Raw genomic sequence first — 20,281 nt, forward strand, 5'->3', positions numbered from 1 at the left:
GTTCGGTGGACGGCGAGAAGCTACGAGGCGCTGATTGGACGGCGCGTCAGAGCTGACGTGACACACAAGGTTACAAAACGGCATGCTGCACGACATTTTTTCTCTCTTTGCTCTCTCTCTCTTAGACTCTGCGCGCTGGACCCCTTCGTATTGGAGATCTCTCTGTGCTTGAAGCTCTTGCTCTTCTTGTCCCTGGTTTTCATTGGCTCTTCCTTCTTGCGTGCTGGACCTCCGTGCTTCGTGCTGGGTGACGGTTCGTCGTGGTGCTTGGAGCGGGATCCGGTGCTGTTGGTACTGGAGCGAGGGACCTCGTGGTGTGCCGCGGAGCGAGTCGCATTGAGGCCGGGTGGAGCGTGCGAGCGAGGAGGCTGAGGTTTCTTCGTGCTCGGAGCTTGGAGCCGGACGGGGCCGCCGGACAGATAATCTCACACTACATTACACAAACCTACGGCGAATGTGTTCTTTTGTTAATTCATTTTCCCCTGTCTCGTATTTAGAAGTCGGTGTGTGGGATCCCAATTTAGGATCATTATTTATTTACCGTCGCATTCCTTGTTCTCGGGTTTCGTAATAAACGTGTTTCTTTTTGTACATTCTACCCCGGATTCCCTTTTTGAGTTAATTCCCCTGCAGGATCGGAGCTGCCGTCGTTCCCTCTCCAGGTAAGCGCCTCCGCCTCTTCTTCTTCTTCACTTCTTCCTCCCGCGTTTTATAGCCGAATCCGAGTTGGTCGTCGCCTCAATTTAATCCGTTCGGTTTTCCGCGGTCCCTGGTGTTAACCTTGAGGGATTCGCACCACAGTATGTTGCCACTTTAGATCGTCCATCAAATTCAAAAGACTAGTTTATGGTTTATTTAATATCTAAAAGGAGCTCAGTTTGGTGTGCGTCTGGCTGTCGATGGGCCTTTTTCTTGTAATATAGGTACTTGTACCGATTTGCATAATTCATTAGGAATTACCTTTTATACTGTACTGTGATAATGTTATTATTGAATCTATTTTTCAGAGGCAAAGTTCAACGAGTTGCAATTTTGTACCATTCTATGTAACATTTAGATAACTGGCATATTTGATTAACTGGCAGGCGCAAAGGCCCATGGGTATCGGATAACATAGCTTTTATTGTATTATGAAGGTGATTTGTGTTATATAGTGTTCAAGTATATAATTCAATTTAAATAAAGGTTTAAAGGCGTAGAAATAAATAAATTCCGGGTTCTGCCACCTTTTTCTCCAGCCTCTATTACATCACCCTATCTAACACATTACATTTGTTATTCATGCCTGTTGTATGTATCCTTTACGACGTCCTTAAAAATAGTAGGTTTCCTGTTTGGAACGGTTTTCAATTTTATTTGACTGCAAGGCAGGCACACGGAGTAAAATATTATCTCACTCCTCTCTGCGCATGCGTGGTCGGGACAAATTCAAAGCCAAAGTCCGGTGTAAACAAAACAAAAAAAGAAAACAAGAAACTTGTGTTCGATTCATGTTCAAAATATAACATTAAATTTTAATAAGTTGCTCCTCAATCATAAACTGATTAGATGGATAAACATGAAACAATTGCTTAACTCCGCTTTTTGCTTCGCGTGCGTGGAATCAAAATGCCGACGTTCATTGAATGAGGAAGAAGAGGTACCACCTCTCCCAGCAGTTCAACAGCTTCCAGAAGAGGTTTATTTTAATTTTAATGCGTCTGATAATTGTTTTTAATTCTATGTTTTCTTTCTATGTGTACTTGAATACAACTGTCATTCATCAAAAAAAGGATAATATAGGTAAAAAGCTAAATACAATAAGTGAAGTGGTGATGTTATGAACACATCCCCCCCTTATTCCATTATTTTTTATGAGAACTATTACTTTGATTTATGTCGTTTGGATATTCGTCGCACATTTCAGGAATGCATCCCCAACGCAACCCAGGGTATTATTGTTCAAGGTTACCATATTATTAATAATTATTATTATTATTGCTCACGAAACACCCCGCTCTGCTCACCAAACTCTCCTCCTATGGTATCCATGGAAATCTCCACGCATGGCTTGCGGACTTCCTCTCTGGTCTCAGTCATCGTGTGGCCCTGAATGGAATTCTTTCATCTCCCCTTCCTGTTCAGGCTGAAGTTCCTCAAGGCAGTGTTCTGGGTCCTGTGCTTTTTTTGGTATTCATCGGTGATCTTTCTGACTCTGCAAAATCCTCTCTATCTCTTTGCTGATGACTCCACTCTCTGCCGCTCCATATCTCAACCCTCAGATCGGCAGTCTGCAGCCTCTTCACTCTCTGCAGACCTGGACAAAAATCACAAACTGGTCAACCAAGTGGAACATGTCTTTCAATCCTGACAAAACTCACACTGTCACGATGTCTCAAAGAAAAAAAAAATACCATCTGGAAAACCCTCCCATCTACTTTCTCAACAATCCTCTTCAAGAAGTTCTGTCACTCAAGCTTTTGGGCCCGACTATCAGCCATGATCTTTCCTGGGAAAACCACATATCCAAGCTGGCCTCCAAAGCCAGTCGCCGACTGGGCATCCTACATCGTGCGAAGTCCTTCCTTGGCACACCTGAACTCCTCACCACATACAAGACTTTCATCCGCAGCTCAATGGAATACTGCTCTCCCCTCTGGGCTGGTGCTCCTGCCTCACACAGAGCTCGGCTTCACGCTGTGGAAACCAAAGCTTTCAGGATCATTGGTATCTCCTGCGATGAAGCCGATTCTGAGGGCCTTTCACTCTCTCACCGCAGGCAGGTTGGTGGTCTTTCCGTCTTCTACCGACTCCTCTCTGGCCTTGCCCCCCCAGCTCTCTCTGGGCTCTGCCCCCCAAATATTCCTACAGGTCGCACAAGATCTGCCTGCAACCCTCTTATGGTTAAACTGCCAAAATCAAGACTCTCTGCTCACCTTCACTCCTTCATTCCTCTTTTCTCCCACCTCTAGAACAAACTCCCTCACTCTCTTCAATCCCACTCCACCCTCCAGGTCTTTAAAACAGCTGTTCACCACCATCTCTTATCTTCCCCCATCCAAAACCTTGATCTTTTCTACCCCCGTTAATACATCCCAAATCCACCTCTTTCAATCTCCGACTTCATGCCTGAAATTCCGAGGAGTGTCAATTTGTTTTATAGCGTAAACCCCCCTCCCTCCCCAGCCCTCTCCCTTCCACAGATCTCCCGATGTCCCTGTTCTCTACTGTTGTGCTTGTGTGCCTCCCTCTCTCTCCCCATCTTGTCCCCCCCCCTCCTTTTATTACGTTTTATGTGTCTGTTTATGTTTTTTGTGTTTTATGTGCTAATGTGTGTTTCATGTGCTCGCTCTTACACGAGTCTCGATCTTGTATACAAAATAATAATAATAAAAAAATGGGTGTTAGCAATGGATAGTGACAGAGTAAGGCTACCTGTACAATTGCTGACGTGAAAATTAGAACAAACGAGTAAGAAAAACATAAAAGCAAACCAGATTTTAAAAAACTAGAGCAATGCGACTGCGTCGCCAATATGCCTCTGTATAGTCCCCGTCTGTGATAAGGGGTAGATGTCCCTCATTCACTGTCCTAAAAATAAGTTCGATTTAAATACTTTCAGCTGTTCTCAAGCATCACATTTTTACCAGACATGACAGGTTTCACATCGATCGGTGAAGCAGTTTCGGAGAAGGCTTTTTTTTTTAAAATATCGACTTTCAAGCTAATAGGGCTGCCAAACCACGCAACATATGACATCAAAATGTACATATATATAGGTAGGGGATCACGTTTGTGAAGTTTCATGTTGATCGGGATAAGGTTCGTTTTTCTATCCAAGATGGCTGCCAAACGATGTGACCTACAATGTCATCATTTTCAAACTATATGCAGCAATGGTGTTAGATGACATTTTTAAAGTTTCTCATTAATAGGGTAAGTGGTTTCTGTAATATAATTACTGGATTTAATATTTTCCTTCAATCCAATATGGCTGCCACACCATGTGATCAATGACATGTTTGTTATCAACTTTTAATCGAGATGCCTAGTTGATGACACACAAACTTTCAAGTCGATCACTTTGATGGTTTGGGAGATGTTTTTTTTATGGTTTTAGGTTCAATCCAATATAGCTGCCAAACCAAGTGACCGATGATGTCATAAATTTAATATTTCAATGCAAATGAGTCTCTAATCATATGCATGCAATTTCAGATTTTTGGGATAAGGCATACGATTAAAACATTTATGGCTAGTATACCACTTCACTGATGTCATCATTTACATGCTTTTCCTCCCCATTAGAGTACTTGACAATGTGCCAAATTTCAATTTTTTCCATTCAGTGACTTCCGATAATTATTTTTTTTTAATTTGTTTAATCCAAGATGGCTGCCATACCATGGGATCTGTGACATCACAATTATCATAAAAACATTCTACATGGGTGACATACCCTGAAAGTATTGTCTCAATTGGACATGTGGTTGCTGAGAAAAACGAGGTTTAGCCTGTACGGATGGACGGACAACCCAAAACCATAATGCCTCCAGCCATCTTCAGGGGCGGGGGCATAAAAAATAAAAACTTCACAAAAGCAACATTATGGCGCAAACTCCAGCGTGAGCCGAAGGTAAATGTAAAAATACTAATAAAATCTATATTAAATAATAAAGCTATAAAATAGAAAAAAATTCCAAGTGCAGAATTCCAGGTCGACTAAACTAGGTCTTCATCTAACGCAGCACTCAGTTTCAAATTAGTAGCCAGTGCAGAAAACCTTGCTTTACAAAGCTCAAATAGAAAAATCGAAGCCAGCCACACTACAACTCCACAGCAAAAGAGAAAATCCAGAGACGACAGCACTCAAGCTGAACTGTGTTAATTGCAACAAAAGTGGCACACATGGGACAAAGTATTAGGAACAAAATGACGAATGAACTCGCACGATGCCACTCTCAAAGGATTGCTTGATTACACGTATATAGCACAAAGGCAAAGCCCCAATTTGATCAGGATGGTTATTGGCAAATAATCAGATGCCAAAATGATGTTAACAAGAGGAACAAAGACCAGAACATAACCTTCCTCCCATATAATGTGGTTTTCACAGAGGCAGCTAGCCAAAGGGCTCCTTACATGTTGATTTCCACCCCGCTTCTGCAATTTAACTAACATGGTGTTGTCAAGGAAAAACATAAAAATATAATCATTGCACCACCATCTCTTAGCCACACAAACAAACCTGGTGCACGCAAACGTTGCAGTGATCACAAAAAACCATCTCGTTGCTGTCTTCACAGTCAGGTGAGCGGCATACGTCGCACACAACATCCTCGTCATACTCGATACCCAGGCCTTCCTGAGTGGCGATGGCAACACGTGCCCTTTCCGCACTCGCAACCTCCAAGGCTTGCAGAGTGCGCTCCATTGCTCCTTCTGAAAGCTCCGGAACACCTGTATGTATCACATGACAACACAAGCTAGATATTCCACAGCTGAACCTCCCTATCCCCAAGTATTCCAGCAGCAGTTCTGAAAAATGTTAATTTTACATAGAATAAAGAGGAAATAAATTGGCAACATTCGTTGAAGAACATGGAAAACAAATTAAGTCACAGTGTGACGTGCAAGAACAATCTTGGGTGGGATAGAGAGAGGAAGAGAAAAACAAAAAGAAAAAGGAGGGAAAGAAATAAAACCAAATAAACAAACAAATAAATAGTGACAAAGCAACATGCACAAACGAGTGAGCTTCCATTAAATACAAAATATTCTCAGGATAACACTATCATTTGAATTATCCAATGTGGAAGAAGAGCTCGAAAACTCATTGAAATTACCTTAATACAGACTTGGCATTTATAATGGAATATTTTTTTGTGGGGGTGAACTTACTTTTCAAGATGCCTTAGAACCAAAAGTTCATTGGAATTATGTTGAAATTATTCTAGATTTTGTTAATGTGACCTTTAAAAGAAACAAAAACCACATTTGACATTTCAAAACAAATGAATTGATCCTTGAAAGTGATGTAAACTGATATCGAACTCAATTCATGGACAGTACTGTTAAACTTCTGTACGTTTTCCAGAAGTATCTCTTTATTTTGCACATTAGCCAAAAAAAATTTCAACAAAAACAAAAGTTAAATTACGACTGGGATTACGGACAGTAAAATTACAGTTCAGTACTTCGTGTAACCCCCACGAGCATTCAGGAGAGCACATACATGTTGAGGCATGCTGTTCATGAGATTTGCCAAGGTTTGGACAGGAATTGCTTGCCATGCAGTGACAATAGCCTGCTGCAATTCAAGCACAGAGGCAGGCTGCTGGTCCAAGTGGTCGATTTGACGCGTTAATTCTGCCCACAAGTTCTCTATCGGATTCATATCCGGGGACATGGCAGGCCACTCCATATGCTCTATACCACGGTCAGCAAGAAAGTGTTGGACCATGCGAGCACGAAGAGGCCGTGCATTGTCATCTTGGAAGACAAAGTTTCCTCGAAAGGCTGCACGAGCAAATGGAAGCAATGTTTCTTCCAGAATGGCCCTGTACTTGAACTGGTTCAGGTTTCCAGGTCAGTTTTGCCCCCTGCATGAAAAGCAACCCAAACGGTCACCCCACCACCTCCAGCTTGGACTCTTGGCACTATACAATCTTCGTTGTAGGCTTCATGCACTTGTCTGCGCACTCGGACGCGGCCATCTTCACGATAGACCAGAAATCTAGACTTGTCACTGAAGATCACGTGATTCCAGTGTCCTGGCTGCCATTGACGGTGCTCTCTGGCCCACTGCAATCGGCGCTGGCGGTGTTGGCTGGTCAGGCGTGGCTTTCTTGGGGGACGCTTGGCACGATAGCCTGCTTGAACCAGTCGTTGGTTGACTAGCCTTCTGGATACAAGCACATTTGTCAGTTGCTGCCACTCAGCCCTAAGCCGATTAACTGACTTGGTACGGCTATTGCGGGCTAACCGGTGCAGCTGGCGATCATCCCTCCTTGTGGTTCTGCGGGGACGTCCTGGCCTCGGTATTGGAGTAGGGACACCCCTCTGAGCATTTCGTTTCAGGATCTTTGACACCTGACCTTGAGTGATGCCATACTGCCGAGCAATAACACGCTCTTTCATGCCGTAATTTCGTAAAGCCACCACTCCATGACAAACAGCATTGTCGAGTTGACGGACCATCTCCAGAGGAGGCGGCAATAACTTTTGGAGACGTGCAGCAGTTGTTTTCCACTAATACAGAACGCAACAACCCTTGTATACCCGACTGTGAAGCCAATCGTCAAATGCACCTGTCCGTACATTTTGCCACGCCACCTGTGATATAATCCTGTTGCTGACTTCTTGCTGCGACAGACAATCAGTGACATGGTTCTTTTAACAAATAAATCACTAAAGTGTAAAAGAAACTCACCAGATTGATATACTGAGTTAAGAAAGTAAACCCAAGTCAAGAAAAAAAAAATATTCCATATTAAATGCCAAGTCTGTGTGTGTGTTTTATATATATATATATATATATATATATATATATATATATATATATATATATATATATATATATATATATATATATATACACAATATACATGTGTGTGTGAATTTAAACATGAGATTGCAGCATCATGAGGCAAGCATGAACACGATAACACGACCAAGACCAGATCTGTTTAGAAAATCAAAATCACAATTATTTGTGATGAACATTAAATTAGTGCATTATAAAGTTATTGATAGGAATGTTTAAAAAGTCAAGAAAACAAAATGAATCTTCGCACCCAATGCACGAAGTAGGCCGTTTGTTGCTTGAAGCCAATGGGAGTCTGTGTCGTCCAAGTCGTAAGGGCAAGTACAAGCGATGAGGGAACCAATAGGTGCGTAGCCAGGGTTCGGTGTTTCCAGGTCAGACAACCTGATATATTTCCTGGTCCGAGTGAATGTTGGTGTTCGATCACACTCTCGGAGTAACCTGCCGAAGGTGCAGCATTGTTATCAACCTCAATGTACGACAGTATTATAATCTGTCCACAACTCTGATTGCAGCACAAGAAATCCATTTAACAGCTTCCCTTTCTTTCCCACTCTACCACTCTCCCACTCACCATCCACCAATTTACCCATCTCCACCTTCCAGTAAAAAAAAACAAAAATACCCAAGCAAGAAAGCAAGAGTAGCTTGTACCTGACGCTGGGTTGGGGAACAACCTCTGGGCTTACAGGTACTTGAACACCTTTTTCCCACTCTGGGCGCCAAGGATCACACATAAGCAGTAGTTCTTCAGTGTTCAGCTGTTGCGAATCTGGAACTTTCATAGCACTGATCAGATCTTTGCGGAACACCTGTCAAGTGCCACAAAGAATTACATTACATATTTCCCATATACCACAATACACCGCATCATCTTATTGTTCAAATAATTCCTACAAAGATGCCTACTTTCATCATCGCTTTCAGTAGCACAAACAACCCTCAATTTTGCCAATTTTCAGTAGCAGAAGCCTTTTTTTTTCAAAAAGCATAATACAGTCGGACCCTGCTATTCCCGGGGGATACGTTCCTGGGAAATGCAGTAAATTGCGAAACCGTGAAAGGCGGGGCATAGTTTTAATGGAAAAAGGGGGGATTGGTTCCTGAATCGTGAAAATCCACGAATATCGAGGAGCAAACCAAACCATGAATGGTGAGGTAAAATCCGCAAATGGTGAGGCAAATCCAGTGAATGTCGACGAAAATCCCAGAAATGGCAAGGCAAAACCCGCGAATATCGAAGATAATCCGCGAATGCCGATGAAAATCCGTGAATGCATGCCGTGCCATTGTTTAAATGGGGAAAGGGAGACAGCTAATTGCACTCATATATACTGTGGAGTGTTTTCATTCTGTACAATAACTCGCAGGGATGACATGTTATGCAGCTGGTGGAATATCCCGTGTGAATGGCGGCAGGATATCACCGAAAGCTGTTCAGTGTGAATGACGGGATATCCCGTGAAAGCCATGAAAACGTGAAGCACAGCGCTACGAATGTAGAAGCAGGTCGAGCTCACGGCTTGTAGAAGATGTTTTTTTTTGCATATGTCCAGCTGCCTTGTGGGTGGCTGATGAAAGATGGGTTTTATAAATGTCATGCTCGCGGCTTGTGGAAAAAAAAAAATTGTGCCCGAGAAAAACCATGAATTCGCAGTACACGCTTCTGCGAATAAGAGAAAAAGGTCGCATTTTACCAACTGTGAATACGCAGAACCCACGGTAGTGGAACCGCAAATAATTGGATCTGACTGTATTCACTTATTAAAGAGAAACAAAACTGGACAGAGTAGGCATGGATGGGCTTTCCATTTTGAGAGGTTTCCAGTTACCTCAACCACCCAAGGTGGGCAGAGGTTATGTTCTAACCTGCGTCTGTCTGTCTATTTGCCTGTCTGTCTGTCGGTGAAAAGGCTTTCTCAAAAAAGTTGTGGACAGATTCGGACGAAACTTGGTGGACAAGTTTGGTGTGTGACTGACGAATTGCTTCTATTTTGGTGAAGATCCGAATCCAGATTCGGATATGATAATTTTTTAATTGTAAGTGAATCTTCACCATTGAGAGATGGGGGCAAAACGATATAAAGCATATTTCCAAACGTTGTCGATGCATTATAACAAAACATGATGGATGAGTTGGTTACATGACAAGAAGAAGCAATTAGATTTGGATTCAGGTCAGGAGATGTGGCCTATAAGTAGGATAATAAAAATAATTTAAAAATGCTAATCCTATAAGTGGGATACACAACATAAAATGTTTTGGCCTGGCAGAGGTATGCACTCTACCAAGTGACATTCTACAGACTTGGCATTTAATATGGAATTATTTTTTTTCTTGACTTGGGTTTACTTTCTTAACCCAGTATATCAATCTGGTGAGTTTCTTTTACACTTTGGTGATTTATTTGTTAAAAGAACCAGGTCACTGATTGTCTGTCGCAGCAAGAAGTCAACAACAGGATTATATCACAGGTGGCGTGGCAAAATGTACGGACAGGTGCATTTGATGATTGGCTTCACAGTCGGGTATACAAGGGTTGTTGCGTTCTGTATTAGTGGAAAACAACTGCTGCACGTCTCCAAAAGTTATTGCCGCTTCCTCTGGAGATGGTCTGTCAACTCGACAACGCTGTTTGTCATGGAGTGGTGGCTTTACGAAATTACGGCATGAAACAGCGTGCTATTGCTCGGCAGTATGGCATCACTCAAGGTCAGGTGCCAAAGATCCCGAAACGAAATGCTCAGAGGGGTGTCCCCACTTCAATACCGAGGCCAGGACGTCCCCGCAGAACCACAAGGAGGGATGATCGCCAGCTGCACCGGTTAGTCCGCAATGGCCGTACCAAGTCAGCTAATCGGCTAAGGGCTGAGTGGCAGCAACTGACAAATGTGCCTGTATTCAGAAGGCTAGTCAACCAACGACTGGTTCAAGCAGGCTATCGTGCCAGGCATCCCCTGAGAAAGCCACGCCTGACCAGACAACACCGCCATCGCCGATTGCAGTGGGCCAGAGAGCACCGTCAATGGCAGCCAGGACACTGGAATCACGTGATCTTCAGTGACGAGTCTAGATTTCTGGTCTATCGTCAAGATGGCCGCGTCCGAGTGTGCAGACAAGTGCATGAAGCCTATAACAAAGATTGTATAGTGCCAAGAGTCCAAGCTGGAGGTGGTGGGGTGACCGTTTGGGCTGCTTTTCATGCAGGGGGCAAAACTGACCTGGTTGTTCTGAATGGAAACCTGAACCAGTTCAAGTACAGGGCCATTCTGGAAGAAACATTGCTTCCATTTGCTCGTGCAGCCTTTCGAGGAAACTTTGTCTTCCAAGATGACAATGCACGGCCTCATCGTGCTCGCATGATCCAACACTTTCTTGCTGACCGTGGTGTAGAGCATATGGAGTGGCCTGCCATGTCCCCGGATATGAATCCGATAGAGAACTTGTGGGCAGAATTAACGCGTCAAATCGACCACTTGGACCAGCAGCTGACCTCTGTGCGTGAATTGCAGCAGGCTATTGTCACTGCATGGCAAGCGATTCCTGTCCAAACCTTGGCAAATCTCGTGAACAGCATGCCTCAACGTGTACGTGCTCTCCTGAATGCTCGTGGGGTTACACGAAGTACTGAACTGTAATTTTACTGTCCGTAATCCCAGTCGTAATTTAACTTTTGTTTTTGTTAAAAAAAAAATTGGCTAATGTGCAAAATAAAGAGATACTTCTGGAAAACGTACAGAAGTTTAACACAGTACTGTCCATGAATTGAGTTCGATATCAGTTTACATCACTTTTTTCAAGGATCAATTTATTTGTTTCGAAATGTCAAATGTGGTTTTTTGTTTCTTTTAAAGGTCACATTAACAAAATCTAGAATAATTTCAACATAATTCCAATGAACTTTTGGTTCTAAAACATCTTGAAAAGTAAGTTCACCCCCACAAAAAATATATTCCATATTAAATGCCAAGTCTGTAGTAGCGTTGGTTTTGTTCTTGAATAACGTTTTTGCATTGTTTGCAGATGTTTTTCATTTATATTTTTGGAACACTTTGGCCTCGAGTGATACCATGAAATTTAAACATAGGAGCAATACCCCTGGTGCTCATCTGGTAGAATAAACAGTATACTGCACTAAGGATATTTTAAACCAATTTCAATGGTTGCTAGAAGACAGGGCAGCTTGTAGAACCATACACTAACGTAATCATAAGACATTACACAAACAAAGAAAAACATACCTATTTTGGGGGGCAACTCCCCCTCCCCCAACCCCATATACCTCCTAAGACCCCAATTTTTCTAATGCCTTGAACAGACATTGGTACATCATGGGTGATTAAGGTTGTGGTGAGGTTTCATCGAAATTGCGCGTAGTTTCCGAGAAGAAAGCAAATACCTATTTTGGGGGGAAACCCCCCTGTAGACCCCAAAGGGGCAGCCTTTTTTAATGCCGTGAACAAACTTTGGCACAGCACGGGTGGTGAAGGTTGTGGTCAAGTTTCATCAAAATTGTGTATGTAGTTTCAGAGGAAAAAGCAAATTCCTATTTTAGGGGGTCAATCCTGGATCCACTTTGACCCCGGTAAACCCCCTTAAACCCTGATTTTTTAATGCCGTGAACAAACTTTAGTCACAACACAACAACTATAATTTGTGCCAAATTTAATCGCAATCCCATCAGCAGTTTCGGAGAAGAAGTTTCTCAAGTGTTTACGGACTGACGGACGGATGGACTGACAATGCGCCATCGCATAAACTCCCCTGAACTTCGTTCCAGGTGAGCTAATAATTAGCTGCATGAATTCTAGACTTTGAGAAACATTGGGGTGGGGGCTCATGCAATAATTTCAACAAAAAGTAAGGAAGTGGATAATATATCTACAAAAAAAATAAATAATGGTTTGGGGAGGAGAGAGGGGGATAGCAGTTGTTCAAAGATTTATGCTTGCATCACACGACCAATAAGAATCACTCATTTTATCCTCATGGTGACGTGAAGGCAGTCGCTGAGCCCACACTACTCAGCAAGATGAGTACTGGCTCCATAACATCTCTCCAGTACTAACAGGTAGTGGCCACAATGTCATGCATAGAACGGACTCTTGTCAGCCAAAACGTATTCATGATAATCAAGTTATCGCTTTTATAACGTCGCTGCTTGTAATTTCGGGCCAACAATGGCATTTCAAATATTCTCACTTGAACTGATTTTTAATCAATCAGAAAAAGAGATGAAATCAGGAACTGTCAAACCAAAACACATACACAGCACAATGGTGCACATCATCTGCACATATTTCATACAATGAAAAAAAAACCAAAACAAAACCACGTTTAGAGGCCATTTTTCCCAGCAAAGCGGGGGTTGGCCTTTTTCAGGCACCGTGGTTGTTGTTGTTTTTGTTGGTCCCCTTTTTGAAGCAATGTTTTACGGCCGGATGCCCTTCCTGCCGCCAACCCTGTTTGTCGCCTTTTACGACACACAGGGAATTACCAGTGAACTGGTACTCAATTAGCCGACCTCGGAAGGATGACAGGCTGAGTCAACCCCCCTGGTGTTAATTCAGCGATTGACCGGGATTCGAACCCAGGATCCGAGGATCCTAAGCTGGCACCCTAGCCGCTAAGCCAACACCAGGCTATTACAATATCCAACAATGAAACAACACAATGAATACAAATCCATAAATATATATATACTCATGTGAATTTAAAAAATTCTGCTAAATTAAAAAGGCAATGTAGGGATGACAAATTACAGTCTAAAAAAGGTCCTAAACAAGATAGGGATGATATTGGTTTAGTTTAGGGAGTAGCTAACAGTATTGCCATCACATAACAATCCCTACATCACTGCCTCATTTACACTGAATCAGTTATTGTTCAAGCTTCCACAAACACTTCACTGGTTACACCAGTACTTGATTACTCTTGTAGTGTAGCCACATACTGAGACGACAAATTAGCAGCCGAGTACAATGTTATAATATCAGTACATGATCACCAACTTCTTACAAACTGCATGAACATCTCTAATAACAGCATTCTATAACTATCTCCATTTGTGATTGGTTACTCTAAGTTGATAAAAAAGAAAAGTAGGAAAGACAACTGAAGCTGCAAGAAGTCCCTGAAATTATATTGGAGCTTCTTACACTTGTGCAGAAGAAGTTGAGACCAGCTGATACCAGAAGAAGTTGATACCTTATACCAGCAAAGAAGATAACCGAGAAGGAAGTTGACGAAGCGACAAAAGCAATGAAGAGTAGAAAAGCGGGAGGGCCGACGGGAGTTGTGGGAGATATGTTTAAGGCAGCGGGAAATTGGGGTGTGAAGAGAATGACAGAGATCTGCAATCTGGTGGTGAAAGAAGGCCGCATTCCAGGGGATTGGGAACTGAGTACCCTCGTCCCTCTATACAAGGGGAAAGGTGACCCTCGAGTGTGGCTCGTATCGAGCAATAAAGTTATTGGAGCATGGAATGAAGGTATTGGAAAGGGTGTTGGAGAGGAAGATAAGGAAGAAAGTTAAGATTGACGAAATGCAGTTTGGATTCATGCCAGGAAGAGGAATGACAGACGCGCTTTTTATTGTGAGGCAGTTGCAGGAGATGTACATGGAGAAGAGGACGGAGTTGTTTCTTGGGTTTGTTGATCTGGAGAAAGCATTCGATAGGGTTCCACATGAAGTCGTGACATGGGCATTGAGGAAGTTAGGAGTGGAGGAATGCTTGATCAGAGTAGTGATGGCAATGTACAAAAGAGCGCGCACAGTTGTAAGGACGAAGGACGGGAACAGTGGTGAATTTGAGGTGAAGGTGGGAATGCATCAGGGGTCGGTACTAAGTCCACTACTATTTGTAGCTGTGATGGAGGTGCTGGCTCGGAACGTAAAGGAGAGTTTACCATGGGAGTTGTTATATGCAGATGATCTGGTGTTGATTGCAGAAAGTATGGATGGATTGAAGGAGAAGATGAACAAGTGGAAGGAATGTACGGAGACAAAAGGTCTGAAGGTGAATATCGGAAAAACGAAGGTGATGGCAAGTGGTAAAGCATGTGGTCAGATGGAAAGAACTGGGAAGTGGCCGTGTGCTGTGTGTAGGAAGGGTGTCGGAGTGGACTCCATTCAATTTACAATGTGCGCTGAGTGGGTTCATCAAAAATGTAGTGGTCTGAGAGGGTCATTAACCAGTGTGGCAGCTACATTCAAATGTAAGGTGTGCACAGAGGGAGCTGCAGATAGAGGAAATGTTGAGTTGGATCTTGGAGACGGCTTGAAGCTGGAAGGTGTGAAAACATTTTGTTACCTTGGAGACATGCTGAATGGAGAAGGTGGATCAGACTCGGCAACGGTTGCTAGAGTGAGATGTGCATGGAAGAAGTTTCGGGAACTGAGTGGCGTGCTGACAAGGAGGGGAGTGTCGTTGAAGTTGAAGGGAAAGGTGTATGCTGCATGTGTGAGAAGTGTTATGATTTATGGGAGCGAGTCATGGGTAATGAACGTAGAGCAGCAACGAAGGCTGGAAAGGGTGGAAATGTGAATGGTTCGGTGGATGTGCGGAGTATCGTTGAGAGAGAGGAAGACAAATGATGAATTGCGAAAGATGATGGGAATAGAACCTGTGATGGATGCTGTGAAGATAAACAGTTTGAGATGGTTTGGTCATGTGTTGAGGAAGGATGAAAGTGACTGGTTGAGAAGAGTGATGGAAATGAATGTAGAAGGAAGTAGAGGACGTGGAAGACCGAGAAAGACTTGGCTAAAGATTGTGGAAGAAGAAATGCGGGCAAGGGGGTTAACAAGGGGAGATAAGGCAAAATGGAGAAGATTGTCATGGGGACCGCAAGGCTAACCCCCGCTCTTGCAGGGAAAATGGCCTTAAAATGCCTGTTGTTGTTGTTGTTGTTGTTGTTATACTTGTGCAGAAATGAAATACAGGAGCTTCTAATACTTTTAGCTCGGCCTAGCCCTAGACAATAGTCTGGAGGCAGTGATGTAGGGATTGTTATGATGGCAATACTCTTAGCTACTCTCTAAACAAACATCATCCCTATCTTGTTTAGGACCTTTTTTAGACTGTAGTTTGTCATCCCCACATTGCCTTTTTTAATTTAGCATCCATTTTTTTATTCACTGGGAGCGACATTTTTTCCACGCCATCCCTACATAGATAGTACTCTCCGATATATGCCATTAAAACACCCTGGCACACCTCCGCTGGTTTCTGACCCCGGTGACCAGTGCTGCGCAAGCCACGTGACTTCGGATGTTCCAATGCTGAGCCAGTTGGCCATGCCATTCCAGCACCTACACAGCAGAGAAACAAGGCCAATAAGTAGTACTCAACATGCCAGTACAATCATCGGTTGCAAACAAAAATCAAATCCACTCTTGAAATCAACCAATCAAACCGATACACAAAAAAGAAAAGCAGTGCAGTGCATACATTAATCTGAATAAACAAATAAAGTTTCCGAAAGATGCATCATCATTTATTGTGATAACTTTTCATTTTATTGTGAAGATGGCATCAAAGACACTTGAGTCACACAAGCCAGTCTTATAATGTGCATGCACTAATACAGGCCGGCATGCTGCCACACCCTCACCTTCACTTCCCGACTCATCGCTGCTGCTCTCGTGCCGTGCTCGCTTCATTCTGCTGTACGCGCACGCCACACAACATTTGAAGTCGAGAACCAATCATTAGAAGCATGACATTCTTATGGATAAGAAAGTGGTACCACATGTCACACTTCAAGACTATAGCTTTACTACACAGCTTCCACCTTCCCAACAAACAAGCAAATTTAATTTTCAAATTCTTGCAAGAACAGACAATTGAACACAATAATCACAAATCTAACTCGAGCGAAGTCGATGGCACGCCATCACAAATCCCAACACTTCCGACCTAAAGTAAAGTAGGAAGATCGCAAAAGGTTCCACCAGGAATGGCCCAATATCAAATTTAGAGAGTTTTCAAAATATTGTCCCCGCTTTGATAGTCAGGGCCCTTAGGGATATTTTGGTTCAAATTCTTCCAAAAGCATCAAATTTGGCGCAGATGTTGCCCATGCCATACTCTTTCGATTTTTGACGGGCGCCAAGGGCGGTATGATCCGGGGACCATACCAGTCCATCCCGCCATGTCACCTGACCTATGACGTCATAATTAGGATATGCATCCACTCACATGGCGTACTATAAGTGGTCAAAGATCAAAATGAATCGATCGAAAAATGAAGGCAGGGATCCATTTTTAAGGTTTTCATAAAATCCAATATGGCCGCCAGGTCACATGACCTATGACGTCATATTTATGACATGTATACAATCATGTATACATGAACCCGGATCATGATCGCACAAAAATTCAACACAAGGATATGGCATACAGTTCATAAAACATCAAAATCCGTACCTTTGTAATTAGACTGATGAACTGCATATGCCTGAAAATTAGGTAATAGACATGTAAATATTTCCTCTAATTGTCAAAAATAAGGTCAGAGTTCGATTACCCAACCCAGAAACATAAAATGGTGAACCTCGCGTAAATCTTGACAAAAAACTCAAAAACCAACATGTTTGACTCAAAAATGACCTTTAAGATGACCTTGAGGGTTGACCTTGACCTCAAATCATCAAAATAACATCATAGTTGGATTCCTCGACCTCGAAAACCCCTGAAAAGTGGTATCATACATGATTCCAACCCTTTTGGTTATTTAACTGATTTTCCTCTAATCCGGGTGGCGGCCATTTAGTATTTCGCCAATATGGGGCCCCAGGGGGGTAGGCGGGGGGGGCGCCCATCAAAAATCGAAAGAGTATGGCATGGGCAACATCTGGGCCAAATTTGGTGCTTTTGGAAGAATTTGAACCAAACGGCCCCATAATATCCCTAAGGGCCCTGACTATGACCAGTGGGGCATGAACCCAGGGTCAAACAAAAAAAATTGTTACCTACTTCATGCATCCCCCAAAGTTGATTGCATATATACAAAGTTTCATTTCCAAAAACGTTTTAAAATGTGCCCGTAATTGCATTTTTCCGTACTATATTTGCCGTTTTGATGCCTCCCCCACTAATAAAAACTAAAGATATTGCCCGTCTCTTATTCAAATATAACATTTTGTAAACATTTATACTGCCGAACAGCAATAAGTACGATTACATGGTTTGTTGAGACATCATAAACAGAAAATGCAAAAAAATAAATAAATGTAGCTTTGTTATAAACCAGCCTTTTCTTCACCACCACCACCACCACCACCACCACCACCACCACCACCACCACGACCACCACCACACTTTGCCAGAGAAAGTTTCACAAATCTTTCATGAATTGGCTGGCCAATCCTGATGTTCAACTGAACATGGAAGAAAATTTGAATACAGGGTGCTGGCGATAACTCACCTCGAGTACGCTTTGCAAAAGACACCACGGGATCTCCAACATGCACCAAATAATGCTAGCAAACGGGACACCCAGCTGAACATCTATCTGAGGGACGGACTGCTTTATGATGAAACGCCATGCCTGCGAAGGACCAACCCGACAGTTTATAGTCAGGACGGGAATCGAACCCAGACTCAACAGTTCAAAGGTAAGTGAACTACCACTTCAGCTGTAACATCTTATATCATACCTTAAATTTCATTTAATTAGGTCTGTGTGCGTGTGTTATATATATATATATTTACACACACACACACACACACACACACACACACACACACACACACACACACACACACACACACACACACACACACACACACACACACACACACACACACACACACACACACACACACACACACACACACACACACACACACACACACACACACACACACACACACACACACACACACACACACTTGTACAGTATCGGTTGTTCCTAAACTTAAATAATTTAAAGGATTGTTGTAAATGATGTTAATTTTACAACATCCCATAATTCAACTTTATTTAAATTGTAAACCTCAAACATAGTTTCTCCACCTAAAGCAAGAACCTTAACCCGTAAGCAACTGACTAGTTTCCCCGACTGCATGGATAACCCTGGTGTTGGGCTAGCGGCTAGGGTGCCAGCTTAGGATCCTAGGATCCTGGGTTCGAATCCCGGTCGATCGCTGAATTAACACCAGGGGGGTTGACTCAGCCTGTCATCCTTCCGAGGTCGGCTAATTGAGTACCAGTTCACTGGTAATTCCCTGTTTGTCGTTAAAGGCGGCAAAAAGGGTTGGCGTCAGGAAGGGCATCCGGCCGCAAAACATTGCTTCAAAAAGGGGACCAAAAAACAACAACAACCACGGTTCCCGAAAAAGGCCAACCCCCGCTTTGCGGGGAAAAATGGCCTCTGAAGGTGTTTATATATATATTATATGGATCATCAGCTGGGCACCGTTCTTCCTCGAGGTTTCAATCATTTCAGCCCAGGACCTCTCCAAACGGCGGATCCACAACCTCGATCATGGATCTACATCAATAGATGGTACATCAGTAGATCCACAACCTCAGTTGCGTCCAGGCAGTCAGTCAACCCATCAATGCAACATAACATATTCCAACTTTACTTGCAATAGGATTTAATGTGTTGTCATATATTTATAACTTTCCTTACACACTCTATAATATATCATTAAATCATTCACATCTTACCCTTAAATACATCAATCTACCAACCAGCATGACCAGACCACCTACCTTTCGATCAAACTGCACTTCGAATGTTCAAACTGTCATTTATAACGGTTTTTGGCATGCTGCCGTATCCTAGCAACCACTGATTTGTAGTATATTTAATTATTATATTGTACTGTATTTACATAAAGATCTCATGAATAATATTTTTAATATTCGTATTGTATTTTACTAATTCGATTTGGTGCCTTTTTGTGATTTTAAAGAAGACTTGTTTTAATCTACCAACTGCAGCCCCCTGTGCTAACATACGTCTGACTAGTTGTTGTAATTTATTGACCAGTTCAGAGCTGTGTGTGGTTGCTCTCACAGTCCTAATTATGTCACCTGCAACCGTACCATAAAATAGCTTTTTGGGAATGTTGCTGTCTAAGAAAGGCATTCGGACAATGTGGAATGGAAAAGCATCTCGTTTATCAAATAATTTGGTGTGAAATTTATTATTATGGATGTCAATTTGTAATTCTAAAAGGAAACTGAAGTGGAAGTTTGGTTTTCCTTTTTCAATTCAAGTTCTTTTGGATATATATCATCATGAAGCTGCTCAAATATAAATCCATCATTAATTGCCACCAAATCATCAATGAATCTGAAGATGTTTCCGCATCTTCGTGCAGTGGTTAATTTATTCCTGCACATGTTCTGGACCCAATCAAACTCGTACATGTGCAGAAACAAATTTGCAAAGAAAGGGGCCGGATCTGAACCACACACACAGCCGAGGCTTATGGAGGAACTACAACATCGAATGAATGAAGATGCAAATAAAGTAGGGAAAAATGAGGTTGAAGAGAATGTGGAATTTGGTTCTACAGGTGGGGTAAAAGAGGAATAAATGAGTGGAGGTGAGCAGTGATTCTGGATTTAGATAGTTCTACCAGATGGGGGTTGCACCTCACTGGGATGTGAAAGCGATAGGCCGGTAGACTCGGCTTCATCGTGGGAGATCCAATGATCTTGAAGGCCCTGGAGTTCCCACTTTAAAACAACTCGTCACAACTGTGATCTTGTCATCCCTATGAGGAAGCAGTA

The 20,281-nt window shown here is 42.7% G+C and overlaps 1 protein-coding gene across 5 annotated transcripts in view; it reads right to left on the reverse strand.

The window, feature by feature from the left end:
* Positions 1–20,281, reverse strand: part of LOC137427075 (protein Jade-1) — a 52,266-nt gene that overhangs the window by 23,878 nt on the left and 8,107 nt on the right. For 3 of the 5 annotated variants that reach the window (XM_068116259.2, XM_068116236.2, XM_068116244.2), the window contains exons 2-6: positions 16,142–16,194; positions 15,745–15,839; positions 8,180–8,337; positions 7,776–7,966; positions 5,228–5,439 (exon numbers count right to left, since the gene is read on the reverse strand). In XM_068116259.2, the coding sequence (XP_067972360.1) occupies positions 5,228–5,439; positions 7,776–7,966; positions 8,180–8,337; positions 15,745–15,839; positions 16,142–16,190 (705 nt within the window). In that variant the 5' untranslated portion in view covers positions 16,191–16,194. Of the gene's footprint in view, positions 1–5,227; positions 5,440–7,775; positions 7,967–8,179; positions 8,338–15,744; positions 15,840–16,141; positions 16,195–17,956; positions 18,080–20,281 lie in introns of all 5 variants that reach the window. The other 2 variants (XM_068116218.2, XM_068116254.2) reach the window with 2 other exon arrangements.

The sequence above is a fragment of the Myxine glutinosa genome, chromosome 1 (assembly GCF_964187855.1).
Source record: "Myxine glutinosa chromosome 1, kmMyxGlut1.1, whole genome shotgun sequence".
NCBI classification, from domain to species: Eukaryota; Metazoa; Chordata; class Myxini; order Myxiniformes; family Myxinidae; genus Myxine; species Myxine glutinosa.